The sequence below is a fragment of the Canis lupus genome, chromosome 15 (genome assembly GCF_003254725.2).
Source record: "Canis lupus dingo isolate Sandy chromosome 15, ASM325472v2, whole genome shotgun sequence".
NCBI lineage: Eukaryota > Metazoa > Chordata > Mammalia > Carnivora > Canidae > Canis > Canis lupus.
The window spans coordinates 3379311-3407179 of record NC_064257.1 but is presented as its reverse complement, the minus strand read 5'-3'; the positions used below and the strand labels follow the sequence as shown (position 1 = coordinate 3407179).

General features: G+C 57.5%; 1 protein-coding gene across 1 annotated transcript in view; it reads left to right on the top strand.

Moving 5' to 3' along the window:
- The window catches only part of LOC112642333 (bone morphogenetic protein 8B), a 32647-nt gene that overhangs the window by 2440 nt on the left and 2338 nt on the right, over positions 1 to 27869 (top strand). The window contains 6 exon segments of the mRNA XM_025419837.3: positions 10189 to 10274; positions 10276 to 10379; positions 10805 to 10953; positions 17815 to 18009; positions 18803 to 18882; positions 19356 to 19466. Coding sequence (XP_025275622.1) covers positions 10189 to 10274; positions 10276 to 10379; positions 10805 to 10953; positions 17815 to 18009; positions 18803 to 18882; positions 19356 to 19466 — 725 coding nt within the window.

Here is a 27869-nt window from a genome sequence, read left to right as displayed (position 1 = left end):
CCAGGCTGTGGGCGGGCCCAGCAGCTGTCAGAAGGGCCTTCTTTATTCTGATGTACTAATTGCACTAGTAGAACTCTTGCAGTTTGAGTGGTTTTACCTGGTAATTACCTAGGCTGTTGGGCTGGGATGGGGGGAGGGGTTAGACACCTGGCAGGATTCTTTCCTTGTTTGGAGGCCCAGGCCCCAGGCCCTTGAACCACCGAGCCTGATGGCAGAGTCACCGTGGTATCGGCGCCCACGCCCGGGCTCCCATACCTGGGCCTCCAGCTCCACCTCTCCTGTGGGCCTCATGTGGCTCCTGAGAAGCCAGACCTGGTGTCTGCCGGGCCCCTGAGCATCCACGGCAGCCTGTGGGACCCAGAGGCCAGGGACCTGTCACAAGCAGATGCTCTAGGAAGCCGCGTCGTGGCTGATGGTGTCTCTCTAGGGAGGCCGGGGCTATGGTCAGAGCTGGGGCCCCTGGCGGCCTGTAAGTCAGTCTCAGACTGTACACCCTTGGCTCCCCTTGGTCAGGACACGGTCATGGGGGCGGATACCCACGTGGAGCAGTCCGGGTCTGTCCTGGGTGTCCTGGGTGCTCAGGGAGAGGAGAGCTCCGAGCTGGGAGGCAGCGCCCAGGTTCTGGTATCACCTGGGCCCATCACTGATTCCTTCCTGTCCCGAGTCACCTCCCTTCCCTCCCTGAGCCTCTGTTTTCTCGTCCAGTCCAGCGATGGTGCCGGAAAACCAGGGGCCTCCCATTGCTGACCCCGTGGCCCTGTTTCGGAGGCAGCTCCTCATGCCACCACCCTGTCCCCTGGGCGGGAGCGTGGGTCTGACTGGAGCATGGCCCAGCCCGCGGGGAGGGAGGAATGAGGCAGGAAGGACCGACTCTGCAAGTCTCTCCTGGTCCTTCTCCACCTGAGGCAGAGGAGCAGCAGCTGCCGTGTTCTAGGTAGAGAAACTGAGGCACAGACAGCCCTCCAGGCAGAGGTCCAGCCAGAGATGCATGGAGCCGTCTTCACTGTTGTCCCGACCCTTCTCTGACCAGACTTATTCCCGAGCCTCAGGCGGCGAGGACGGGGGAGTTGACCTGAGGTGTTGGATTTGGGGGCGGCAGGGCTGAGTGGGAGCGAGGGACCTGGCCCACGTCCTCCTCAGTCCTGTGACCTTGAAGGGGCAATGCTTGGTGTCCACGAGCCCCAGGGTCACTTTCTTTGGTTCTTTACCAACGAATTCTTTCATTTTTATGAATTCACTCAGCAGATAGTCCTGTGGCACCTGCTCCGTGCCAGGCACAGTTTTAGTTCCTGGGATGTGTCGGTGCACCTAACAAAGTCCCTGCCCTGGGGGAGCTGGCCTTCTGGGGGGAGCGGATATTAAATACATAAGCCACAAAGATGGTCATCAAGTGGTCTAGACGGTGACACTCCCCATCTGGAAACCAGGAGCAGATGGACAATGGTTGGGGGGGGGGGGGCAGACGGACCTGGGAGGGGGGTTCTGACCTGGACTCAGAATCTGCATCTTGGTGCCACCACCTGCTGCACGTGTGATCTGGGCTTTCCAGTCCACCTGTGGGAGCCTCAGTTCCTTCCTCTGTAACATGCAGGCCCTCGTCGTACCCACCCTGCAGGGCTGTTCAGGGACCACGTGAGATGGCGCCTGTGAGGACCACATGCCCAGGGCCCTCAGGTCTGTCCCTTCATTTGCATCACAGTTTTGGTCACAACTTTGTTTTGAAAAGAGGAGAGTGAGAGGAGTTGGGTGATTTTCCCAAGGCCACCCAGCAGGTGATCGCTGTGTTCTCTGCTCTTCTCCTCTAGAGAAGCTGCCTCTCCACCCAGGGGGAGGCCTGGCCCACCACTAGGTGTGTTAGTGTCGCCCAATTGGACTGTCTTGAATATATGTTGTAAACTGAGAATTCTATTTAAAGAGTCTTCATTGTTTGGTAGTTACAAAAATGCATGCTCAGTTTACCTCGTTCAGACCACATAGAAACATGTGACATGGGTGCCCCTGGGGATCCTCCCGCCCCTCAGCCCATCGCCTTCAGGCAGCCACTTCTGATTCCTGTCACAGTGCATTCATGTCACTTGTCTTTGAGCTTCCTACACCTAGGATCATACAATATGTGCTCTTATATCTAGTCTTTCATTCAACATAATTTTTTTTTTGAGAATCATGTTTGTTATTGTATCTGTAGTTCTTTTTTAAGTGTTTTGTTTGTTTGTTTTAGTATTCTCCACACCCAGTGTGGGGCTTGAATTTCACAACCCTGAGATCCAAGAGTCAGATGCTCTTCTGACTGAGCTGGCCACTGAACAGGCACCCACATAGTTCTTCTTCTTTTTTTTTTTTTTTTAAGATTTTATTTATTCACGAGAGACACAGAGGGAGCGAGAGAGTCAGAGAGACAGGCAGAGGGAGAAACAGGCTCCATGCAGGGAGCCCGATGTGGGACTCGATCCCGGGACTCCAGGATCAGGCCCTGGGCCGAAGGTGGCGCTAAACCGCTGAGCCACCCGGGCTGCCCAGTAGTTCATTTTTTTATAATTGAGTTATGTTGCATTCCACAAGTATGCACATTTATTGGTTTTTATTCATGGACATTTGCATTGTTTCTAGTTAAGGGTTATGAATAACAGGGCCCTGAACATGCACACATATTGTAGCTGTACTAAACCTGCATTTTAATCCTGACTGTGCCACTAGGGAGCTGTGAGATGGTACACAAGAGCTTTTTAAAGTCTTGGAACCTCATTTCCTCCCCTTTAAGACCAGGTGACGGGAATCCCTGGGTGGCTCAACAATTTAGCACCTGCCTTTGGCCTAAGGTGTGATCCTGGAGTCCTGGGATCGAGTCCCACGTCGGGCTCCCGGCATGGGGCGTGCTTCTTCCTCCTCTTGTGTCTCTGCCTCTCTCTTTCTCTCTTTATATCTATCATGAATGAATGAATGAATGAATGAATGAATGAATGAATAAATAAATAAATAAATAAATAAATAAATAAATAAATCTTTAGAAAAAGAAAAAAAGACCAGGTGACTAAGGCCTCACTCCCAGTGTTGTGTGAAACTGGGTGAAATGTCAGTGAGGCTAGCTGCGTGGCAGGTGTGCAGGGCAGATCGGCAAGGTTAAGGGAGGAGGAACACGGCAGGAGGCAGGGGCTGAGAGCAGGGGCAGGAGCCTGGGTGGGCAGGAGTTGGGTGGGCCAGAGCAGGGCTGCCCTCCCTGTCTTTGTGGAGGCCGACCATGGGTGCAGCATCTCCCGGGACCTCCAGTCCTCCCAGGGTCCTGCCTGGAGGAAGGTGGCTTCAGCAGGCATTCTGGGAGGGGGTGGGCATTGACAGGAGAACCTCATTGACAGGTGACCCCCCCCATCCCAATATCGACCCCTAGAGGGAATCTAGGGCCACTCGTTTTACATCATCTTTAAATCTGAGAGAATGTGCCCGCCCCTGCCCACTGAGGGGGGCCCCTCCAGCGGTGAGGCCCGGGGCAAGGAGGTACACCCAGTCCACCTCCTCATGGGAACCCATTCCCCAAGGGAGAGAGGGCTGTGTCACTGTGACCACATCTTTCTGGAAAACTCCCACAGTTCGGTCCTCTCCCCGGGTTTGCACCAGGGAATTGTATCCTTGCTCAGTCTCCTTGGATCTATTTCTGGCCTTGAGAGACTTGATGTGGCCGAGTGTGCGGGTGTTCCCTTTTAATTTGGGGTCTAAAGCCATCTGAGGCCTGGACGGCGATCACGCGTGCGGAGCCATTTATGGAACGGCTTTTGAGAAAGTCAGTAATGAAAAGTGACTAAAAATACGTTAGAAATGCAGCCCTGGCCTCTGGGCAGCACTGAGATTTGTGGGTGGGAGGAAGCGGACCTGGTTCAGATGCAGACCTGGTGGGTGATCAGTTCTGCAGCTCGTCCATGGGCCTGCACCGGCCACGGAGGCCTGGGGGTTGATCCAGGTTGAAGGGGGCCCCTCAGCCCTGTCACTCGCAGGATGAGCCAGACGGACCCACGCCTCTGCTTCTGGGAGCCTGGGGAGCCTGCCCTCTGCCTCGGCAGCCCAGCCGGGCCGGGAACGGGGGCCAGTCCCACAGCAAAGTGGAAACACGGGTGGCCTCTGATGGAGACACACTGTGGCATGGAAGCCATTCCCAGGCCAGCAGGCTGCCCCGTGTCCTGGGGAGCGCGGCAGACACGTCCCCCTCTGGGCCCCCAGGGCACAAGGAGCTCGGGAAGGTCCACTGAGAGCCTCCTGTCTCCGGCCCACGTTGTGCGGTCAGAAGATTCTGTTCTCTTAACAGCCACTACGGGCTAAAATAAGAGGATGACTTTTTGAAGTGTTACTTTTTGGTCAAAAACAAGACAGATTTAGATCATCCAGATACCTTTCAATTTTGTCCAAGTCACAAAAATATCTGAAGCCGTTATTGGTGTTGGGCTGGTGGACTTAGGGTGCGGCATCTGGAGATCTTTCCCGAGTGGCAGGCGCAGATCCTCAGAGGAAGAAAGGCAGAATGTAGTTGGCGGCGTGGTGGTCAAAGACATCTCTGCACACGGCATCCTGACCCGCCTAGAGTCCTAGGATCCTTTATTTCCTGGAGTTTCAGTAATGGAGAAAGTAAACTAACTGCTTCCCCACATGGAACTTTGAGAATAAGGTACCTTTGGGAAACAGTGGTCACATCATCTGTCCCTGATAGTGGGCCCATGCCCTGCCAACCCCAGGTGTCTCGATGGAGCTGGCTGTCAAGAGCCTCTGTTGGCTGCTAAAAACCCCAGGTGGCTTCCAACCCACCTCTCAGGGTCATGGACTACTGTAACATCAACAACTGTTGAGTTTTATCAGATTCTTCCCAGGTCACAGAGCCTCTTTGAATCCCTGGACAGCAGCTTAATCAGAGTCCATTAATATCACTAGGAATAATACTAACGTGTTGTCCAATTTGATAAGCACAGACGTGGACATCACTTCCATATTTCAGCTAATAGAAAAACATCAGATAAACTGAAGTTGAAAGGCATGCCACAAAATAACTGGCCAACACTCTTTAAAAATGTCAATGTTAGGGATCCCTGGGTGGCACAGCAGTTTGGCACCTGCCTTTGGCCCAGGGCGCGCGCGATCCTGGAGACCCGGGATCGAATCCCACGTCGGGCTCCCGGTGCATGGAGCCTGCTTCTCCCTCTGCCTATGTCTCTGCCTCTCTCTCTCTCTCTGTGTGTGACTATCATAAATAAATAAAAATTTTTTAAAAATGTCAATGTTAGAGGGCGGCGCCTGGGTGGCTCAGTCGTTAGGCATCTGACTCTTGATCTCAGCTCAGGTCTTGATGTCAGGGTTGTAAGTTCAAGTCCCACACTGGGCAGGGAGCCTACTTGTAGTAAAATAAATAAATAAAAGTGTCAGTGTCATGAAAGAAAAGGAAAGACCTAGCAATTGTTACAGATCGGAGGAGACACGGGGTGCCTTACAACTAAATGCGATGTGGGACCCTCCCTGGACTGAAGTCAGGAACATTCAAGAAATGAATAGTGGAAAACCTGGCAAAATTCTAGAAATTTAATAGCATTGTATCAATACCAGTTTTGTGGTTTTGAAGTTACTCTATGGTTTGATTATATATGGTATTATCATTAGGGGAGGCTGGGTAACAAGCATAGGGGCACTCTCTGGACTATTCTAGCAAAGAAGAGTTCTGTCTAAATCTAAATCGCCTAAAATTATTTCAAAATAAAGTTAAAAGCACAAAGTGACTCACACGTACCCTCCCTGCATTATCCCCAGTCCCGCCCCTCCCTTGACCTCCTTCATAGCTGCTTCCCCTTGTTTGATACCTGACTTCCCCATGCACCGTAAACTCCATAACGTCCCTGGGGCTGGGGGGCCACTCCGTGTCCTCAGCTGTGTTCTCACCCGTGCCTCCATCATGACCTGCCTACAAGGAGCACTGCATTCAAATGTGTATGAGTAAACAAACTAATTTTCCTGGATGTAACAAGGAAAAATGAATGCTAAAAAAAAAAAAAAAATGTTTTTAGAAAGCCTGCTGAGCATATATAATCAGGATCTTTTCCCACGTGCCCAAAGGTGAAATTATGGGAACACCCCCCCGCTCCAGATTACGAATCCTTGGCCCAGATATTGAAGATGGGGGGAATAATTCACTACCGAGAAATCTTCCTCCAGGCATCAGTGGTCCCCCACAGGGCTACCACAGAGGATTCCCGGCAGGACATATCTCAGAAGGCCAGGATCCAGAACATACCAGGCAGGGAGTACCCATTACTCCTTCATCCTGGCCAAATCTACCGCAGGCTGGGAAATGAACTTCCCAGCCCCACAAGTGGTAGCAAAAAAAATTTACTGGGAAAACCCAAGAAATCACATTGTACGGACCTTGGCCTTTCCCATAAATTCCCTCTGCAGACCATCAGCAATAGCGGGGGCGGAGGGTGGGGAGTAGCAACAGGCCACTTCCAACTGGATTTTTATGCTGTTCTTTCAACATCAGATGGTGGAGGTCTGCCCTGATGTGGTAGAAGCAGCCCAGACGGGAGTCAGGACCCCTGGGTTCCATCTCTGTATGTATAGAAAAGGGGAAGGGGACTGTGTGTGACGATCTGTGTCCCTGGGGCTCTGATGTTCTGGAATCTTCAGTGCTTTCGTAAAGGGTCACTATCTGCTTTGTGCCTGAGCCAGAACGGCCTCGGTGGTGATTCTGAAGGGCTACTCTCTGAGCCTGGGCATCTTTGGGAGATTCCAGACCTTGGGGAAGTGCAAGCTCGGCAGGAGGGTGCACCAGGAGGGAAATGCTCCTGTGAAATATGGTAGAAGCATTTCTGGACCAGAACCAAGTACCTACTATGGTAGCAACCATGGCCTTTTGCGGTTCCACTTGACCCTGTATCAAATGGCCATTCTGCAGATGTGGATACTGAGGCCCAGAGGATCAAGTGCCTGGACACAGGGGTCAGGAGGTGAATAGGAGGGAGCTTGAGACCATCCAAATGCCTTTCACTTGAATTAATGTATTTTTATGTTACAGAACCTTCCATTCCATACTCGTATTTGGAAAAAGAAAATTGAAAGTCTCCCTTTTCTCCCCCATGGCTCTCGAGATTCACACATGAAGGAACTCCTGGTACTGGCAGGATGTTGTCACTTTGATACAGGGATGAAGTGAGGAGATCAGGGGCCAGCACCCCTTCCCCACTCCTGTGGAAGTTCCTACCTACTTGATAGCGCCTGCCCCTCCCAAAGCCCTTTCAGGGCCCTTTGTGGAAAGACTGCTAGTATCCCCACTAGATGAAGAGCGTGAAGCCAGGGAAAGTACCTGGTCACCGGTAGGGTCAGAAGCCCCAGCTACAGGCCAGAGCACCTATACTTCTCAACCATCTGATAGTGGGCGAGAGCAGGGGCTGCCCATCCAGCAACTACTGTAGGGGCAAATCCAGATCCTAATAGCCACTGCTCCTCAACACCAGCTTATTCTGGGGCACCTGGGGGGTTCAGTCAGTTAAGTATATTAAGACGCTAGACTTCAGCTCAGGTCATGATCTCAGGGTTGCAAGATCGAGCATGGAGCCTGCTTAGGATGTCCATTCCCTCTGCTCTCCCCACAAAAAAAAAAAAAAAAAAAAAAAAAAAAAATAGGGCAGCCAGGGTGGCTCAGTGGTTTAGCGCCGCCTTCAGCCCAGGGCCTGACCCTGGAGACCCAGGATCAAGTCCCACGTCGGGCCCCCTACATGGAGCCTGCTTCTCCCTCTCCCTGTGTCTCTGCTGCTCGCTTGCACGTGCACGCTCTCTCTCTCATTAATAAATAAATCTTTTAAAAATAAAAAAATTAAAACTTTTACTAAATGCACAGAAGCAACTGCTAGAAAACTGGGCATATGCACTGTTCCAGCAGAGAGACGGGGCGCTCCCCTTTGGCCAGTTAGTCATGTCCAATGTATTGCTGCATCCCAGCAACTTTATCAGCTTCTGATGAAAGCATGACTTCCTGAGACTGTCCCTCCTCCCAGTGCTCGTCTGGGACAGCCAGGGTGGCAGTCTCCTGGCTGAACTGCTGGCCGGTTCATCAGTTTCACAAACCCACAGGGTGGAAGCTTGGAACTGGGTACCCCAGGCTCCCTTGACCCAGCGCATGTGGGCCCCCGGGTCAGCCAGGGAGGGAGGCCGCAGAGCGCGGTCCCCCTGTGGAGCTGGCAGGCTCAGGGTCGTTCTCTCAGTCCCCAGATCCAGCAGGATGTCAGCGTCGGGCCTGCAGACCGAGCTTGCCCGGGGTTCGGGGACCCGCCTGTCAGCCCCCAGCCCGGGGAGCAGATCCCTGCTGGCTGCTCTGGGAGGAGTCGGGAGGCCGCCCCCCAGCCACCCTCCTTCACTCTCTGTGCCACACCCTGTCACGGCCTATGGCCTCCACCTGTGTCGTCCTACACATCTGGGAGCCTCACAGCCAGGTGACAGAGGTGCTCCGTGTGGACCCTGAGTCCACAAAATGTCACCAAAGCTCTGCAAGTGTGGGTGTGAGCGTGTCTGTAGGGCGGAGGGGACACGTGTGTCCATATTCATGGCACACGTCCTCGGTGAGGGTCCAGAGCCCTGCCCTCCACACTCTCTGGGCAGGCCCACGTGGGAGGACCCGGATCCCACCCTGGGTCACACTGCCCCCTGGGCAGCCTGGCTCCCGGGTGGGCACGTGCTGCGCGCCCCCACCCTGTCAGAGGCTGGACGTCCCGTTCCTTCTGCTCCCGGGGCCGGGAGCCCATCTCCTCCTGTCATCGTGTGTGTCACGGTGACACTGGCCCGCCCTGCCCAGCTGCCTGCCTGTCCATCCCTGGACCCGGTCCCCACCGCGAGGCCAAGAAGTGCTCCCACATCCGCCTCCACCACCAGCCTGGTGACTTGTGGTCACTGAGCCCAGTAGCCAGAGAGCGTTTCTAAAAAGACTCACAGACATGTAATTAAAATCTCAGCGTCGGGGCTGGGGAAGGTGCTGGGCGGCTCCCGCCCCTGCCTTCCGGAAACACAGATTTGTGGCCTTTGAAAGTGACAGGAGGCTAAAGTAAGACGCTGCTAAATATACTGTCCTGGGCATTTCCGGGCAGCGGGGACATGTGGGCTTCAGTCGCCCCCCAGCCTCCTGTCCAGACACGCCAGCCCGGCCACCGGGCCCGCCTCGGCCCCCTCCAGCCTGTGCCTCACCTTCCCCTCCTCATCTGTCTTCCGCTCCCCTGCCTCCCAACCCACGTCGTGCCCCTGCTGCCCAGAACCCTGAACCCCACTGGCCAGAGGCACAGCCCGGGCCCCTAGGCCGGAATGCCAGCCCTCGGAGCCAGAGCACAGCCAGGCTCACCGCCCAGCCCCACCGCTGATCTGCGGGCGCCCCCACACCCACACCTGCGCCCACCAGGTCCCCTCTGCCTGGAATACCATCCCGCCACCTGCTCCACCCGACACGACTCTGTCCCGTCCTTCAAGGCCAGGGCAGGTGGCAGCTCCCCTGGGAAGCCTGCTCAGATCCCACCACGTCAGGGGACCGTCCAGCCTCCCCAGGACCTGACCAGGTGTCCCCAGGGGCGGTCGCTCATCCCTTGCTCGTCCTTGCTCCTGCCAAGTCTCCCCCTGGCCCTCCTTCCTCCTCTGCATTCTCCCCAGGCAGGACCTCCATCCTTTGGCCCTTTGCTGTGTCTCAAGGCTGTTGTTTGCCCTGCCTGTGCCGTCTGTGCCTCAGCCCTGTGTTCAGGCTGGCCCTTCCTTCTGCGGTGTCCTCCTCCCGGGACGCTGTGGCCCATGTGCCGTCACCCCACGGGGCCCAGCCCCAGTGTCAGCTGCAAACGCTCCCCTCCCCAGGCTCCCATGCACACACACTGGCCTCAGAAATGCACTCGGTTCTGTGCCTGCTCCTCTTCCCTGAAGAGGGATGTGGCCTCTGTTCATCCTGGGGTCCCAGAGCCAGCGGGGATGGGGCGGGGCCGGCTGGGTTTGGGGTTGGGGTCCAGAGGCGGAGGCTGCTCTTGCGGCACCACTGTGTGTGGGGCCCTGTGCAGAGCCGTCTCAGCCCCAGGAGGCAGGGCCTGGGAGCAGGCCCCCCTGCAGAGGAGGAGGGAGCCGTCCCCACCCAGGCCGCCAGGCCCCCGGTGCCCTCCCGGCTCTGCCCAGAACACAGGTGACCCGCAGCCCTGCTCTGTCTTACAGTGGAGCGTGACCGCACCCTGGGCCACCAGGAGCCCCACTGGAAGGAGTTCCACTTTGACCTGACCCAGATCCCGGAGGGGGAGGCAGGTCACGGCCGCTGAGTTCCGGATTTACAAGCTGGCCAGCACCCACCTGCTCAACAGGACTCTGCACGTCAGCACGTTCGAGGTGGTCAGGGAGCAGTCCAACAGGTGCCTACCCTGCACCCGCCTCCCGATGAGCCTCTGTGGGTGTGTCTGGCCTGGCCGTGGAGGGGACGTTCCCCAGAGGACGGAGGGGAGCTTCCCGGGGGACACACCCTCAGAGACAGAAGGACACGTGGCCGGAGGCCTCGCGTCACCACGGGGAGAGGCCCAGCATTGGTCCTGCTGCAAATCCCTCCACTGCTGTCCTGGCTGTGGGACCGTGGGCTGGTCACTCAGCTCCTGAGCCTCAGTTTCCACGTCCCTACTGGGCACAGCAACACCTTCCCACAGTAGACACGGTGAGATGAGGCAGGCGAGGGGCCCAGCCCGAGCCAGGCAGGGTCGGTGCCCCACGAGTGGGCCCCAGGGTGGGGGCTGGAAACAAAAGCAGCTGTGCCGGCCCTCAGTTAATTGTTTTTTCGTGTCCACAGGGAGTCTGACTTGTTCTTTTTGGATCTTCAGACGCTCCGAGCTGGGGACGAGGGCTGGCTGGTGTTGGACGTGACAGCAGCCAGTGGCCGCTGGTTGTTGGGCCGGAACAAGGACCTGGGGCTCCGCCTCTATGTGGAAACGGAAGATGGTAAGGCTCAGGCCCGGGCAGCAGACCTCCTCCTGGGGGCTCCTCCGACGCTGCTGGCGGGAGGCGGCTGCGGCCCCTACCCCCCGCATCTGGCCCCAGAGGCCTGGCCCTTCTCAGCCCGGTGGCTGGGTGATAATCCCCTACCCCCTCTGGGGCCTCAGCGGGGCACAGAGGGTGAGGTTCCCACAGCGGAGGCCCCCACCACCACGGTCTCCCTCCTCTCCTTTTGCAGAACCATTTGAGTTGCTAAGAGAGAGTCCATGTTGTCCCTACCACGAGCGGCGTGAGCAGTGGGGAGTGTCCGTAGCGGCAGGGCCTCAGGGAAGGGATCACACCCTCAGACTCGGATCAGAGGGGCCTGGCTTTAAGTCCCAGCGCTGCAGCGCTCTCCCCCGGTGACCTCGGCAGGATGCTTCCCTGCCCAGTCTGTTTCCTCCTCTGTAGAACGAGGTTTCACGCCTGCGCTCATTCCCCAGCTAGCCAGGGAGAGCCTCCTTCGTGGGCAGCCGTGCAGAGGGAGAGGCCGAAGGCGGGCGCAGGATGGGCGTTTCTGGGCCACACACGGGGCTGCCGTGGCTGGAGCGGGCGGTCAGGGCGAGGTGGGGCAGGAGACTGACCGCTGGCGGGGCACACTGAGTGCGGGTGACGCGGGGCCCGGTGTTGGAGCCTTGACAGCTCGCTGTATTCCATAGCAGCGGAGGATGACAGGATCTGATTCCGGTTTTTAGAAAAGAGGCCTCTGAGACAGCCCCTCGAGGAGGGGTCCCTCCACCCCCGTAGGACTCCGCTTAGTGACTCGCTTCCCCGAAGTCCAGGAGGGCCGGGGTGGGGAAGTAGGTCCCAGAGGAGAAAGCTGACTGCAGGACCGCAGCAGGTGATCAACGCTCACAGGAATGTCACGTCCATCCTGTGTCCCCTTGACATGATGGCATGAGAAGGGCCCTCATCTCCTGGTCTTCCTCCCAAACCCAGAACCCCCTCTCACTGTGAGAGAGACGTCAGACAAACCAAGTTGCGGGACACACTACAGAACGTCTGACAAGTATTTCGCAACGTGTCGAGGTCATCACATACAGAGACGATCTGAGATACTGTAACAACCCACGGGGCCTGAGCAGTGGTAACAAGTGGATGGGACCCTGGAGGAGAAGAGGACATTGAGGAAGACGGATGAGGTCCGAACCCGTTGTGTTTAGCACAGCATCAGACAGCAACATCGGTTCATTAGTCGTGACAAATGCACCACGCAGACAAATGCCAACATTTCCCGGGGAAACTGGCTCTGGGCACCTGGGACTCTGCAGGGTCTTCGAAGTTTCTCTGTAAACGTCAGCTGTTGTAGACCACATGTATGCGACAGGCCCCGCCCCCGACATCAGCAGGGGGAGTAATCTGTGCGGGACAAGAGCCAAGTCAGACGCCCTGAGCCACACGTGTGCGGCAGGAGCAGACGGGCTTGTGGGCAGCAGCAGAAATGGAGAAAAGCGGGTGGAGGAGGAATCGGGGAAGGCGTGGATCCAGCCAGGGGCCATTTTAATCGAATCTTTTTTCTCCTGCCTGAGTAACAGTAGAGGAAGGGCAGGCTTGAGGGAGCAAACCAAGAGTGCTCTTTGGGTGATGTTATTGAGAGCCCTGGGGGACGTCAGATGGACCGTCATCCAGGACGGGTGAGTGCTGGAGGCACCCGTGTGGGAAGCGCTGACGTCTACGTGGGTTGAGAGCCATGGGCCTGGAGCAGGGCCTGGGAAGGGGATGGCCATGGAGAAGGAAGGGGACCGCCCAGAGCCCTGGGGCCTCTCACATGGAGAGAGCTGCCGAGGAGGGACCACATGATGCGTCTCCCATCCCACAGGGAGGTGGGCTGAAGAGGGCGGTCTTCCCACCAACCCCCAGACCCAGGGTCTGTCTCCCCTCAGTGACCTGTCGGGGCCTCCACAGGCACCACTCCCTCCCTGTGGGGCTGCAGGGTCCAGGGTCTGGGTCCCGCGTGCCTGGAAGCACGTGGCTTCCGGATCCCTCTGAGCATGAGGGGCTGGGACATGGGGGGAACCTGGTCCCGTGTCACTGCCCTGCCTGCCCTCCCTGCTCCTTGATGGGTGGTGGCGGTCTGTCCCTGACCTGGACCCGAGCCCGGAGGTGGAGCCCACGATGGCAGCCTTCTGGAGGCCCGTGGTGGCCCTGGGGTGCTGTGTCCCCGCCGGCTGCTTGGGGCCTGCGCTGGCCAAGACCAAGGGCGCCGTGTGCAGCCTGGTCACCAGCGATGATTCTCCTACACGGATCCCGCGGAGCTGGTGAGAGACACGAACCACAGGGCCAGGACCATGGTCGGCGGCTTAGGGCTCTGCAGGATTCCAGAACCTGTCAAGGCGCTGCTCAAGACGCGGGTCAGGGACTTGTGCATGGTCAGCAGCGACGTGGGGTGGACGACTTCGGGCCGGGCCTCTTACTGGGACCGAGCGGATCACCCGCAGCATCTGCTGCTACGTGGGGGAGAACTCGCTGTGCCAGAGCCAGTCCCTGTCGGGCGAGCGGGAGCTGGAGCTGCCAGCCCAGGGCTCCCTGGCCGAGCGCATCCGTGCGGGGGTGGCGGGTGCTGGGGTGCCCGCGTTCCACACGGCCTCCGGGACTGTGGTGCAGGAGGAGGCCCCCCACATCAGGTACGCGCCCTTCGGCAGCATCTCGATCACGGGCCAGCCCCGAGAGGTGAGGGAGTGTCACGGGAGCCACTGTCCTCTGCAGCGAGCCATCGCGGCCGGTTCTGCGGGCAGAAGGGTGGAAGGTCAACCCTGCAGGAAGCATCATGTTGGGAAGAAGCGCCAGGAATTCCACCGTGTCCATGTGCAAAGCTGCAGAAACCTCAGTGGTGGAGGTGGAAGAAATCGTGGGTATGGGGACATTTGCCCCGGAAGCCATCCACGTTCCTAACGTTTATGTGGACCCAGAACACGGGGGGGAATATGAGAAAGGCAGTGAGCGGTGAAGCTGCAGACGGAGGAGGGTGAAGAGGCCGAGTCTGTCGGTGACCCCCAGGCCTGAATCCAACACGGGCAGCTCCGGAATTTGAGGAGGCGCGCACGCCGGTTTGGGCGTAGGAATCCCCCTCTGGCCAGCAGCTGCGTCAGCCTGGCTTGGACTGTCCTCTGCACGGGGACGGTCCTGGGCTTGGGTCCGTCTCCATTCAAAGATGAGGTGGGTGCAGATCCCGTCGCTGTGGGCAAGCGGACAGTCCGTGTTTTCCCTGGGGGCTGTTTTTCTCCAGCGATGACTGGTTTGCCATGATTCGAGGGGACACGTCCACCTCAGTGTCCCAGGAGCCACGTGGGATTCCTGGCGACTGGACGATACCTGGAAAGAAGGTGAGAGCATGGGGGTGCCGTGGATTTGGTGTCCACTCTCAGGACCGGAGTGGTGGCCCCGTGGACCACTGCACCAAGGACAGCGAACCCCAAGTCTGGGACAGGTGCACCTGCCACCGCCCGGGATGCGCCGTGTGGACCTGCTCACCGCCGGGAGGGCCGGGTGCGACGTGCACCGGACGTCCTGATGCTGATCGAGCTCTGGGACGACCTGACGGTGGACGAGGCAGCGGGCGGCCCCCCGCGTGTCACCACCTCGGACCCTCGCAGCACTGGCAGCCTCGCCCGGGAAGGAAGCCCTGCTCACAGAGGGCGCGTCTCGTCTGAGCCCGTTGGGGTTTCACCCAGAGGAGGTGAGCACAGCTGTGGGGCCAGGCGGCCCGAGCGGTGCTCCGGCGTCTCAGACTTGCTACCGCCGCACAGACTCTTCTCTCACGAGGGCTGTGGCTTCAGTTAAAAGCAAGGGGAGAGCGCAGCCGTTTGTCCTGTATGTTCTGTGGCTCCTGAGGAGGACTTGCTGGTCCCGGGGCCCCCGCGGCCTTCCTCCCTGTGATACTCCATGAAGTTCCCCGCAGCTCGGAGGAGCCCGCAGCAAGGCTTTCTGGGAAGGGCCTTCCCTGGCGACTGGGCCCCGAGATGTGGGGGGTGATGAGGAAGGAGCCCTCCCCCCCCATGCCCAGGGCCCCACTTTGCCAGCGCCGTGAAAAATGCACAAGCGTCAACGTGCATCGTGAGCAGGGGGTGCTGTCGGCGTGAGCTCGTCTTCCCGCGGCCCCTCTGACTTTTCCTCTGGGGCCTTTCATCTCGCTGCCAAATTCTGTTTCCCGGTAGCCTCCCCTCTTCCTCCCTGCTCGTTCTCCTCACGGCTAAATAGATGTCTCTGGAAGGACAGCGAGGCTGTGGAGCTGGGCCGGAGCCCGGGGGGTGCAGGGACAGGGCGGGGAGCGAGGTGCCTCCGTGGATGAACAGTCCAGCCTGTGCTGTCAGAGGCGGCGGCCTGTGGTAGGAGGGCTTCTAGAAGCAACCCTAGGCCCCTTCCGGGAGTTCTCATGTCCAGTCACGGGCGTCCTGTGTCACCCCGGGCACTCAGACCCCTGTGTCTGTCCTGGAGCGCTACACCTGCTGCTGTGCTGCTCCCCTAGAACCAGGAGAGGCTGTGGTGGCTTCATCCCGAACCCGCAGACTCACAGACCTAAGGGAACAGTGAGTTCATCTGCAGGCGTGTGTGCGTGCAAATGTGTGTGTGTGTGATGATGAGACCACAGCCTGGCGTGGAGCGCGGCACCCTCCCTCACGTCGCTGTGAGGCGCACACAGCCCTCAGGAGCATGTGGGCCAGGCCTGGGGAGTCTCGCGGGTGAAGGAAGGCCTGTGAGCGGCCTCCCTGGGGCCTCACCCTGAGGGGAGGCAGCCCCTGGAATGGAGGGGGGCCCTGCGCCCTGATGGGGCCGCCTGGGGGCGGGATGGATGGTGGGGCACCGTCTGGGGCGTCCGGGGAGGGGACCTGACGGTTGTCCAGCCGCCCCGTGGGGCAGGCCGGGCTTCCCGGGCGGCGCCGGCTAGAGGAGAGTAGGGCGCTGGAAGGGAGGAGGAGGGATGAGCCCCTTGTCCCCCCGTGACGGAGAATCCTAAGCAGAGGGACAGAAGCGGACCTGGGCCAGGGCTGGGACCATCCAGCTTTCAGCCCGGCACCCTGAGGGTCCCTCAGCGAGGCCCCCGGGTCACCCCCCCCCGCCCCCCGCAGGCTGAGGTGGGCCGGAGAGTGCGGAAGGGCCTGCGCCCAGAGCAGGGGCCGCGATCCGGCAGGATTCATCCCGAGTGGAGCCTCTAACGGGTCCAGCGCACCTGTTTGTGGCGGTGAGGTCAGAGGTCAGTGTCCGGGTTGACTGGTTGTTGGAGCATCTTGGCCCGAGGACTCGGCCCGAAGCTCGGCCGTCTAGGGGCTCCCGTCGCCAGCAGAGCAGGACCGCGGTGGGGCGGGCGATGCCTTGACCTGCGCTGTGTCACGGCGAGTCGCGGGAGGGCCGCCGATGGCACAACGTGTGTGCTTGTGCGTGTGCACGTCTGCGTACTGTGTGCTCAACGCGTGTGTTTCTCTGCATACGTGGGGGGGGGTCAGGGTGGCCACCCCGAGGTGACGTGTCCCCGGAATGGAGCCGTTGGCTCTGCGTTACACGAAACATAAAATGGACTTAGTGTTCAGCTCCTGTCGTTTAACAAAATTCCTCAGGAAGAGAAAATGAAGGGGCCTGTGGCCACTCGTCTTTATCGCGAAAGCCAGCACGTACCCCACGTGCCTGGAGTGGAGCTAATATCCAAATATTATGTATATTTTCTCAAAGGAGTTTTATAGGCTTGAAATGCTCAGAGTGGAGACATCTTAACTGCAGTGACCATGTTTGGGTGAAAAAGTTGGAAAAAATGGAGACTATTACGGTGACTGTTGTGTAAAGCTTTGATTGACATGGAAACATTCCAGAAAAATGAAAATGCCGAGTTGGAGTGGGGAGAGATTTCCGAGTGGTATTTTTCCTCCGAGGCCACTTTGCATTGCTGTTGTGTCACTTTGACAATTAAGAACCCAGGAGGCGAGTGGCCCAGTCGGTGGAGCGGCCAACTCTTGGGTTTGGCTCAGCTCGTGGTCTCAGGGTCCTGGGCCCGCGCCCCGCACAGCCCTGCGCCAGCGGGGAGTCTGCTTGAGGGGCTCCGTCCCTCTCCGCCTGCCCTTCCCCCCGCAAATAAATAAAAGATCTTTAAAAAGTCAGGAGGACATTTGGAAAGACAAGGGGCCCAGGGAGTCTTACTGGTGGAGGGGACGTTCCCAGGGTCGTGAGTGTTTCTCACGGCATCCTCATCTCTAAGCAGCTATGGGATCAAATCCCATTTTCCCGGGTGTCCCTCTTCCTAGCCCGAGGCCCCCGTGTCCCTGCCCACAGCCTTTCCTCTCTTGTGACCCACAGACCTGGGGTTAACCCTGTAAGTGAGTAAGGACTGGGGTCAGACCGACGTGGGCTGGACCCCGGCCCTGGGCCTCTGGCCAGATGTCTGTGCCCCGCTGCCCTGTGTCCCGCCTGTGGGCCTCAGGGGACACTCAGCGCCCTGCTCTTGGCCGTGCCAGGCAGAGCAAGCCGTGGCTCCCACCTGGCGGCCGCCCCAGTCCCCTGGGTCACAGATCCATCGATCCCCCGAAAGCCTCGGGGCCCTCGGACGGAGGTGGGACCCGGGGTGCTGTGCGCCCCTGGCAGCCTGGCTCTGAGGCTTCCTGGGAAGCACGTGGTCCAGGGACGGTGGAGAGGCCTGAGGTCACCAGTGGGAGGAGCTCGAACGTGTAGAGGGTTCACCGGTGTCACAAACAGGGACCCTGTGGTGGCGAGGCCCCTCCGCCCCGTGCCCCTGGGACCGTGTCCTCCGGGTGGGGACACCGTGGAGGCCGTGGTGGAGGGTCCCCGCCGTCCCCGTGCGCCCCCCGCCCGCGAGTGACCGCCTCTCTCCTCTCTCCGTCCCAGGGCGCAGCGTGGATCCTGGCCTGGCCGGTCTGCTGGGGCGACGGGCGCCGCGCTCCAAGCAGCCTTTCCTGGTCACTTTTTTCAGGGCGAGCCCCGGTCCCGTCCGCGCCCCTCGGGCAGCGAGGCCCCTGAAGAGGAGGCCGCCGAAGAAAAGCAACGAGCTGCCGCACCCGAACCGCCTCCCAGGGATCTTCGGTGAGGTCCGGGGCGGGCCTGGGCCGGGCCGAGGACGAGGACGGCGGCGGGGACCGAACCCTCGGGGCCTCAGTGGCGTCAAGCCTGTGGTCACCCTCCAATGCTTGTCTGACACCTGCTTACCTCGTGGGCCCTGAGGACCGGCCACCGGCCTCCGTCCCCGCCTCCCAGGGGCGCCTTCTCTGCCCTCCCCTGGCACCAGGGCTTTTTCCAGAAGTCTCCCTTAGCTTCAGGTGCCCCTTCCTCCAGGCACTGGTGGCTCTCAGGTCCCCCCTGGGTCCCCCGAGGATCCACAGTTGTGTGTCCCACCAGGCTGAGCCGCTCAGGATCAGGGATGGGCCTGCCCTGCCCCTGCCCTCCTGCCCCCTTCCCTCCACGGGGGGTCACCCTTTGGCCTCCAGGAGCCCCTCCATCGGGTGGAATGGGTGTGGCGGGAGAGGTGGGGTGAGGTCAGGAGGGGTCTCTGCAGAAAAGCAGGAGCCACCTGTGGCCCAGGGTCCCCTGGCTGTTTACGGGAGCATCGCGGGGCCGCAGTCGGAAGTCAGGGGAGGCTCTGAGCAAGTGCAGGGTTGCCCTGCAGCGATCGGGAGCCACCTGGAGCCGGCGAAGGCTCTCAAGCTGGGTCATGGCACCAGCACCGCTGCAGGATGGGCTTCAGGACACCAGGGCATTGGTTTCACTTCATTCATTTATTCAACAAATGTGCCCGGTAGGGTGTCCCCGCCCTGGGAGCTCCCTGTGGTGGCTGCCCGGAGCAGGAACCCCAGGAAAGCCCCTGCTTCTGTCCCTGCAGATGACGTTCATGGCACCGATGGCCGGCAGGTGTGCCGGCGGCACGAGCTCTACGTCAGCTTCCAGGACCTGGGCTGGCTGGTTAGTTCCGATTCGCCTCCTTTGCTTAAATGACCGTCCCCACCCGAAGATCCTAAGTGTGCCCCCGGGGGGAGGTCCCATTACGGTGACTTTAATTTTCTTGTGCGTTAGGTTCTGATGTGTTTTCTGAAGGGAGAATGTCTTAGTGTGAGGAGGTGCTTTGGGGTAAACCCGGGAAACGGGGACAGTCTGAATCCTCAGCCATGACACGTCAGCTCTGCAACAGGGAAACAGAGGCTGGGGCTGCAGCTGCAGGAGGCGTGGGCACCGGGGGACAGGGCTGTGCCCGCCCCCTGCCGGGCCTGCTGGTGGTGCCTCCTGGGGGAGCCTGCCTGGAGGGAGCCGAGGGTCGGCAGCCTGGCCTGGGGCTGCGGGAGGGGAAGGGGCGGCCCCGAGTCATGCCGCGCCGGGTGCTAGATTCGGGGCTCAGGAGGGGGCATCCGCTGGGACTCACCTCTCCCATTACCCCCCAGGATTGGGTCATCGCCCCCCAGGGCTACTCAGCCTATTACTGTGAGGGCGAGTGCTCCTTCCCGCTGGACTCGTGCATGAACGCCACCAACCACGCCATCCTGCAGTCCCTGGTCAGTACCGCGTCCGTCCTGCCCGGACCCACGGGGCGGGGGCTCGCAGCGCCGGGTGGGTGGCAGCCCCGGGTGTCGGGGAGGCTCTGTGCACAGGAGCTTCCCTGCGTGCACGAGCAGTTCCGGGCTCACGCCTGTTCAGGAGCCGGTGCCTGGGTGGCCGAGCTGTGTGTGCACCTGCACCCGCACACACCCGACTTACCCTGACTGCTGGCGCGCCCCCACCTCTGTGCGCTACACACGCGACTTACACGACCTGCTCTCTTGTGGTCAGACGCACGGCACACACAGCAGACGTGCGTCCCGCCTGGGTCCCTGTGTGCTCTGAGCACACGCACCACCGTGTCGCCGGCGTGCTCAGCCTCCTGTGGCACAGACGTACGCGGGGTGAGCGACGGGCGTGTGCATTGGGCCTCCCGCCGCATGTGTACGGGGCCGGGTGACGGGTGCCCCGCTGAGCTGCTGGGCCTCGGCCCCTTCTGTTACCTCCCCGTCGGCTCTTTGTCCTGCTCCTTTGGCGCTTGGTGTTTCCCACAGGTGCTGTGGCTCCCGTGCTGGGGGCTGGGGGCGGGGGGCGGGGGGCGGGGGGCAGCCTCAGAGCTGGAAGATCGCCCCTGGGAGGGGCGTTGTCGCTGCCGCTTGTCGCTCCGGGTTTTCCCACCGCTTTGCAGCGTAGCTTGAAATCTGGGATCGTCAGACTTCCAGTTTCGTTTTTCTCTTTCATGATGCTTTGGCTCCTAGGGCGGTTTTGTGGTTCCATATAAATTCTGGGATTGTTCTCGTTCTGTCACAAGTGCTCCGGGTGTAATGATAGGGATTGCGTTAGGCCGCGTCTACCCTGGGAGGCGCGGCGGCTCTAACAGTACCGCTTCTCTCAGCCACTGAGCCTGGGGATCTGCCCGTTTGTGTCATCTCCACTTTCTTTCACGATTATTTTATAGTTTTCGGAGTATTGGTCTTTCACCTCCTTGGTTAAGTTTAGTCTTTGGTGTTTTATTATTTTTGCTGCAACTGTAAATGGGTGTAAACTGGTGTAAACTGTAAAAGAAACTCTTTGTTTTCTTATTTCCTCTTTCCGCTGCTTCTATTTAGTGTATACAAATCCCACATTTCTGTATTTTGATTTTGTAGCCTGTGACATTACTGGATTCATTTATCAATTCTAGCAGGTTTTTTGGTGGCGTCTCTAACGTTTTCTACATATAGTATCATGTTATCTGCAAACAGTGAAAATTTTTCTTCTTTCTTACTGATCTGGTTGCCTTTGTTTCCCTTTTTCTTGTCTGATTGCTGTGGTTATGACTTCCGGTGTTAGGTCGAATAAAAGTAGCGCAGGGGCATCCTTCCCTTGTTCCTGACCTTACGAAAATCTCTGGTTTTCAGCATTGAGTATGATGTTCACTCTGGGTTTTTCATATAAGGCTTTTATTTTTGAGGTTATGTTCCCTCTAAACCTACTTTCCTGAGTTGTTTTTTTTTTTTTTTTTCATGAATGGATGTTGTACTTTGTCAAATGTGTTTTCTGCAACTTTTGAAACGGTTATATGGTTTTGGTTCTTTCTCTTATTCATGTATCAGATTGACTTATTTGTAATTATTGAACAACCATTGCATCCCAGGAATAAATCCCACTTGATCATCGTGAATAATTTTTTAATGTATTGTTGGATTCAGTTTGCTAGTATTTCGTTGAGGACTTTGCATGTGTATTCATCAGCAATGTTGGCCTCAGTTCTCTTTACTTGCAGTGTCTTTAGCTATGGTATCGGTGCGATGCTGGCCTTGTAGAATGAATTGGGAAGTTTTCCTTCCACTCTTGTTTTAGGAACAGTTTGAGAATAGGTGTAACTCCTTTTTTTAATGTTTGGTAGAATTCGCCTGTGAAGCCACCCGGTCCTGGACTTTGTTTCTTGGGAGCTTTTGATACTGATTCCATTTCTTTGCTGGTAATTGATCTGTTCAAATTTTCTTTCTTCCCTCTTCTAGTTTTGGTAGATTATGTTTCTAGGAATGTATTCATTTCTTGTTGCCCAGTTTGCTGCCGTATAATTTTCATAATACTCTTCTATTATAATCTTTTATATTTCTTTTTTTTTTATTTTTATTTATTTATGATAGTCACACACAGAAAGAGAGAGAGAGAGGCAGAGACACAGGCAGAGGGAGAAGCAGGCCCCATGCACCGGGAGCCCGACGTGGGATTCGATCCCAGGTCTCCAGGATCGCGCCCTGGGCCAAAGGCAGGCGCCAAACCGCTGCGCCACCCAGGGATCCCGATCTTTTATATTTCTGCAGTGCTATTTCTCCTCTTCACTTCTGATTTTGAGTCCTCTCTCTCTCGCTCTTTTTTTTTTTTTTTTTTTTGAGCCTGACTAAATGTTCACCAATTTTATTGATCTTTTCAAAGAACTAGTTCCTGGTTTCCTGATTTCATCGATGCTCTATTATTGGTTTTGTTTTTTAAGTAATCTCTGCACCCAAAATGGAGTTCAAACTCATGACCCCAGGATCAAGAGTCCCATGTTCCACCAACTGAGCCATCCAGGTGCCTTGGTCTCTTTTTTTATTTTTTGTTTCTGTTTCATTTATTTCTGTTCTCATCTTTATTATTTCTGTCCTCCTGCTGATTTTGTTCTTTTTCTAACTCCTTTAGCTGTGAGATAAGGTTATTTGAGATTTTTTTGCTTTTTGAGGTAGGCCTGTGTTGCTATAAAATTCCTTCTTTGGACAGCTTTTGCTGCATCCCAAGGATTTGGGACAATTGTGCTTTCATTTTCATTAGTTTTTTTTCCATATATTTTTAAATTTTACTCTTTGATTTCTTGGTTGACCTATTCATTTTTTGATAGCATGTTATTTAACCTCCATGTATTCGTGCTCTTTCCAGACTCTTTCTTGTGTTGGGTTTCTAGTTCTGTAATATTATGGTTAGAAAAGATGCATGGTATGACTTTAATCTTTTGTAATTTATTGAAGCTAGTTTTGTGGACTCATATGTGATCTGTTCTGGAAGGTGTTCCATATGCACTTGTAAAGTGTATATTCTTTTTTTTTTAATGATTTTATTCATTTATTCATGAGAGATACACAGAGAGAGGCAGAGACACAGGCAGAGGGAGAAGCAGGCTCCATGCAGGGAGCCCGATGTGGGCCTCAATCCTGGGACTCCAGGATCATGCTCTGGGCCCAAGTCAGGTGCCAAACCACCGAGCCACCCAGGGATCCCATAAAGTGTATATTCTTACGATGGAATGTTCTGAATATATGTTAAAATCATCTGGTCAGATGTGTCATTCAAAGACACTGTTTTCTTGTTGATTTTGTTTGGACGATCTATCTGTTGATGTAACTAGGGTGTTAAAGTCCCCTGTTATTACTGTATTACTGTCAGTTTACTACGTGTTTGTTATTACTGTTTTATGTATATGAGTGCTCCCATGTTGGGTGTATAAATATTTACAATTGTTAGAGCTTCTTGTTGGATTGTTCCCTTTATGATTATATAGTGTCATTCTCTGTCTCTTGGGGTCTTTAAAGTCTGTTTTGTCCCATGTCCTGGCTTCATTATCGTGTCTGTCTGCACGGTAAATGTTTCTCCACCCTTTCACCTTCAGTCTGCAGGTGTCTCACCATCTGAAATGGGTGTGTTACGTGGGCAGCGTATAGATGGGTCTTTTTTTGTTTTGTATCCGTTCTATTACCCAGTGTTTTTGATTGGGGCATTTAGTCCGTTTACATTCAAAGTAATTATTGATAGGGACGTACATGTTGCCATTTTGTTTTATTTGCCATTCCATTGTGGTTGTTTTTGTATGTCTTCTGTTCCTTTCCTCCCTTGCTCTCTACTCTCATGTCTAGTGCAGACTTTTTTTAGTAATATATGTGGCTACCTTGCCCTTTCATTTTTGCACACCTATTCCTGGCTTTTGATTTGTGGTTACCGTTGGGTTTGTACCTAACATTTTCTGCTTAGAGCAGTCTATATTAAGTTGATGGTTGTTTAAGATGAACCCATTCTTTACTCTTCTCCCCCCACCTCATCATTTAGGTATATGGTGTCGTGCTTTACATCCTTTTATTTTGTGAGTCCTTTGGCTGATTTTTATAAACATACTTATTTTTACTGCTGTTGTGCTTCCTACTAGTCTTAATCTTACTTATGATCTTTTCTTTCCACTAGAAAAATCTCCTTTAACACTTCTTGTAGGGCTGATTAGTGGTCATGAATTCCTTTAACTTTTGTTTTCTGGGAAGTACTTTATCTGTCCTTCTATTCTGAGTGGTAGCCTTGTTGGACAGAGTTGTCCTGGCTACAGCTTTTTTCCTTTCAGCACTTTGAATATATCATGCCACTCCCTTCTGGCCTGCAGTGTTTCTGCTGAAAACTCAGCTGATTGCCTTCTAGGGTTCCCCTGTATGTGCTGTTGGGTGTTTTTTTGTTTTGTTTTGTTTTGTTTTGTAAATCCCCTCTTGGTGCTTTAAACATTCTCTGTAGCACTCCTTTTTGCCATTTTGATTACTGTGTGTCTTGGAGCAGATCTCCTTGGGTTGATCTGGTTCCAGGATCTACCTCTTGAATCTGGATTTCTGTTTCCTTCCTCCTATTTCTTCAGCTGTTATTTCCTCAAATAAATATTCTGCCCCTTTTCTCTCCCTTCTCATTCTGGGATCCCTGTGATGAGGATGTTAAATGCTTGATGGTGTTGCTGAGTTCCTTAAATCTATTCTCATTCTGCGTAATTTTCCCCTCTCTCATCTGGTGATCTTGATTACTTTCCTTTTTTTTTTTAAAGATTATTTATTTATTTATTTATTTAATGAGAGACACAGAGAGAACAGCAGAGACATAGGCAGAAGGAGAAGCGGGCTCCCTACAGGGAGCCTGATGTGGGATTTGATCCTGGACCCCGGGATAATGACCTGAGCCAAAGGCAGATGCTCAATCACTGAGCCACCCAGCTGCCCCCCTGATTACTTTCCATTACTCTGTCTTCCAGGTCACTGATTTGTTCTCTGATTCCTCCAGCCTACTCTTTATTCTATCGTGTGTGTGTGTGTTAAGATTTATTTATTTGACAGAGAGATGAAGAGCATGAGGGGGACAGAGGGAGAGAATCTCCAGCAGACTGCACACCAAGCAGGAGTCCGATGCAGGACTCGATCCCATGACTCACCTGAGCCAAAACTAGAATCAGACACTTAAGCCCCTGAGCTACCCAGGCGCCCCTCCAGTGTGTTTTAAATCGCATTTATGGTGTTCCTCATCTCTGACTGGTCGTTTTTTTTCTCTTTAAGGGTCTCACTGACATCCTCCACTCTTTTCACATACGGTATCATTGTGGTCATTCCTTTAAAATCTCTAGCGGGTATATTGCTGACGTTTCTCTTAGGTGTCTTGCTGTGATTGTGTCTTGTTCTTTCATCTGGAATGTACTGTCTCCTGATTCTAACTCTCCATGTCTGTCTCTGTGTGTGAGGGAGGTCAGCTACGTCTCCGGCTCTTAAAGGCAGCGGCCTCCTGAAGCCGAGGTCCTGTAGTGCCCTGCAGCGGTGCCCCCGTTCACCGGAACCAGTCTTCAGGGGCGTCTCCTCTGTGTGTGTATAGTCGTCCTTCCCTCTCCCCAGGGCAGGAGTCCCAAGGAGCCCTGGTGGGGCTGCTTGCTGCTGCTGGGCTAGCGTGCCACCTCGAAGGGGCTCAGCCCACCGTGTAGTGGGGGGGGTGGGCACACAGTGTTTGCAGGTGTGTGCGCTGGTCCCCTGCTGGAGGGCAGCCGCTGCTGCAGGGCCCGAGCCGGGGGCGTGGCCGGAGCAGCTTGGGCCGTGGGGAGCTGCTCGGGGAGCTGCTGGCAGGAAGGCCTGCGGGAGGGGCCCCTGGAGGGGGGCAGGGCTGCAGGGAGGGGTGGAGAGGTGGGCGGGGCCTCGGGGGTGCTGGTTCCCACGGGGTGCTGGGGGGCTGGGGGGGAAGGCTCCTCGGCCCCTGGGTGCCCTGGGGTCTCTGGGCTGTGCTCTGGGAGGGTGAGCAGCTCCCGACTCAGGTGGGGCCCCAGGCGGGGTGGCTACTCCCGCCACCCCCCTCCCCTGCCCAGCCAGGCTGCTGCTGGCCCACGGGCCGCTGGAAGTGCTCAGGTCCTAAGGACCCCGAAATCCAGCCCCTCTGGGTTTCAACACTGGCCGCCAGGGGCTGTGCCTTCCCAGGGCTCCTGGTGAGGGTCCGCCCCCTCCGCCCCCTTCTGGGCCCTTCTCTCTGCCTTGGGCCGTGGAGTCGTCTCTGGGTCAGTCTGTGCGTCCCTCACCCTCGGGGGTGCCCGGCTGTGTGCGGGGACCAGGAGCTCTGGGGGGCGTCTGCTACCAACGCGGCACCCCAAGGCTTACGTGGTACTGACTCGGGGTGGACACCTCCTAGAAGGTGGACCTGGACTCCTAACTCCTGTGTCCCCAAGCCTGTCTGGGAGCTCCAGGGGCGAGGAGACGCAGCACCGCGGGGGCTCTGGCTCGGTGGTAACCGCCTTCCCACGTCAGGCGGGGCCTGCCCCCTCCCGCCCCCCAGGAGCCGCCTTCTGCCCGGAGCTCAGTGGGATGAGGAGCTCAGTGGGATGAGGCACGTGAGCCCCAGCTGCCCTTTACGCACCTGCTTCCTGCTCCTCCAGGGGCTCAAGGGCGTGCGGCCCGAGGGGCCCCTGCAGCTCCCAAGTCCGGCTGGCTGGCTGGGTGGGCTCGGGCGGCAGGTGACGTCGGGGGTCAGGGGCCGCTCACGGGGCCCTTGGGTCCCGCCTGAAGGGCCAGGTGGGTGGACTTAATCCCTTGTCCAGGGACAAGCAGGTGCAAAGTGCCACCGCCTGCCTTGCTCTCTGGAAGTGCTGCTCTGGCTGCAGCGCAGAAGGACGGGGCGGGGCGGGGCAGGCAGGGTGCCAGCGGGGGGCTGCGGTGGCCACCGCCAGGGTGTGGGGTACAGGGCAGAGGCAGGGCGGCCCTCGGGAGGGGCAGGGAGTGGGGCACCTGGGGTCTGCAGGTGAGCCCGTTGGGCTGGAGGGCTGTACTGACCCCGAGGTCCTGGGTGCCGACTGGAATATTCCCCGTGTCCCCTTCCCTCCCCACGGAGTCCGTGAGAGCAGGGACCAGGTTGGGACATCCTCTGTGCCCCGATCCCGGTGGGGCTGGCGCGAGGCCTGTGTCCTGGATATGCTGGTGTGGGGAACGAGCAGAGAGCCGTTGTACCCCCTTGGCAGGGGCGTGACTTGTACCCAGAGCGGCCCAGCCAGTGACAGACCCTGTGACCTGCTCCCCCAGGGCCCACACCAAGCTAAGTGGGCTGGCACCACGGCCTCCACAGCCCCTGGTCTGGGCCCAGATGGGACAAAGGCCTGTCTTTCTGTCCGTCATCTGCGGGGAGTCTCAGGCCGCGCCCGGCGGCGCCCGACGTCCCCCCAGCCCCAGCTCAGGAGCGGCCCTCGCAGGTTTCCTGCCCACAGAGCCCCGCGGCTGCTGCAGGGGGGCCGTGTCCCCTGGTTTCTGTCCCGTGGGCCTACGGACACCAAGCCCAGCCATGGCGCGTGGAGGTGGGGACGTTGGGGGCAGTGGCAGCCGCGTCCCCGCCAGGCTGGGCCTTCGCGAGGCTGCTGGGCCCCGAGCAACCAGCGTCCTTCCGCAGGCGGCTCCGCGCTGGGCCTACGGGGCCAAGACCGGGCCCGGGGGGGGGGGGGCGGGGGCCAGGCTGCCGGTGGGCCCCCCACCAGACGGCTTCGTCCGGGTCCCGCTCGGCGCCCCTGCCAGGGCTGGAGGCCGGGGCTGCGGGGAGGCCGCCTCACCCGTGCAGCCTCCCCCCCAGGCCCCCTGCATGTGGCCCCTGCCCGGCCGCTGGCGCTGCAGCCCGTCCTCTCGGTGCAGCGCGTTATTTTTTCGGAGGCTGAAAGGCCACTGCCCTGGGCTCGTTCCTGGCAGCAGGGCCGGGGCGGGGGGGGGCAAGAGGTCAGTGCGCTGGGCCCAGGTCCCACCGCCCCGCGCGGAGCCTTGTGCCACCCCCGGGTCCCGGGCCTCAGTCCTGGTCTGTCCAGGACAGTCGTGGCCTTAGAGGTGGGCTCCAGGGTGGGAAGCGCTTTGCGGGAGAAGCGCGTTGCACACCCCAGGGGCGGGCCTAGGCTGCTGGGCCGTCTCCAGGCCTGTGACCATCACCAGCTCGCACGTGGGAGGGAGACAGACCACGAACGGCTAAGGGGGGGGCACATCACAGAGGCACAGAGAGGGGCATGGAGGGCACCTGGAGGGGCACCGTGTGCTGGGCTGTCCCGTCTGAGGGGAGCCGGCCGGGGCCCAGGGGGTGCCCTGAGGGCAGTGGGGCGGGGAAGGGGCAACGGGGACAGGGTGGGGCACGTCTCCACATCAGCACCCGCCTCGGCTGCAGGTGGG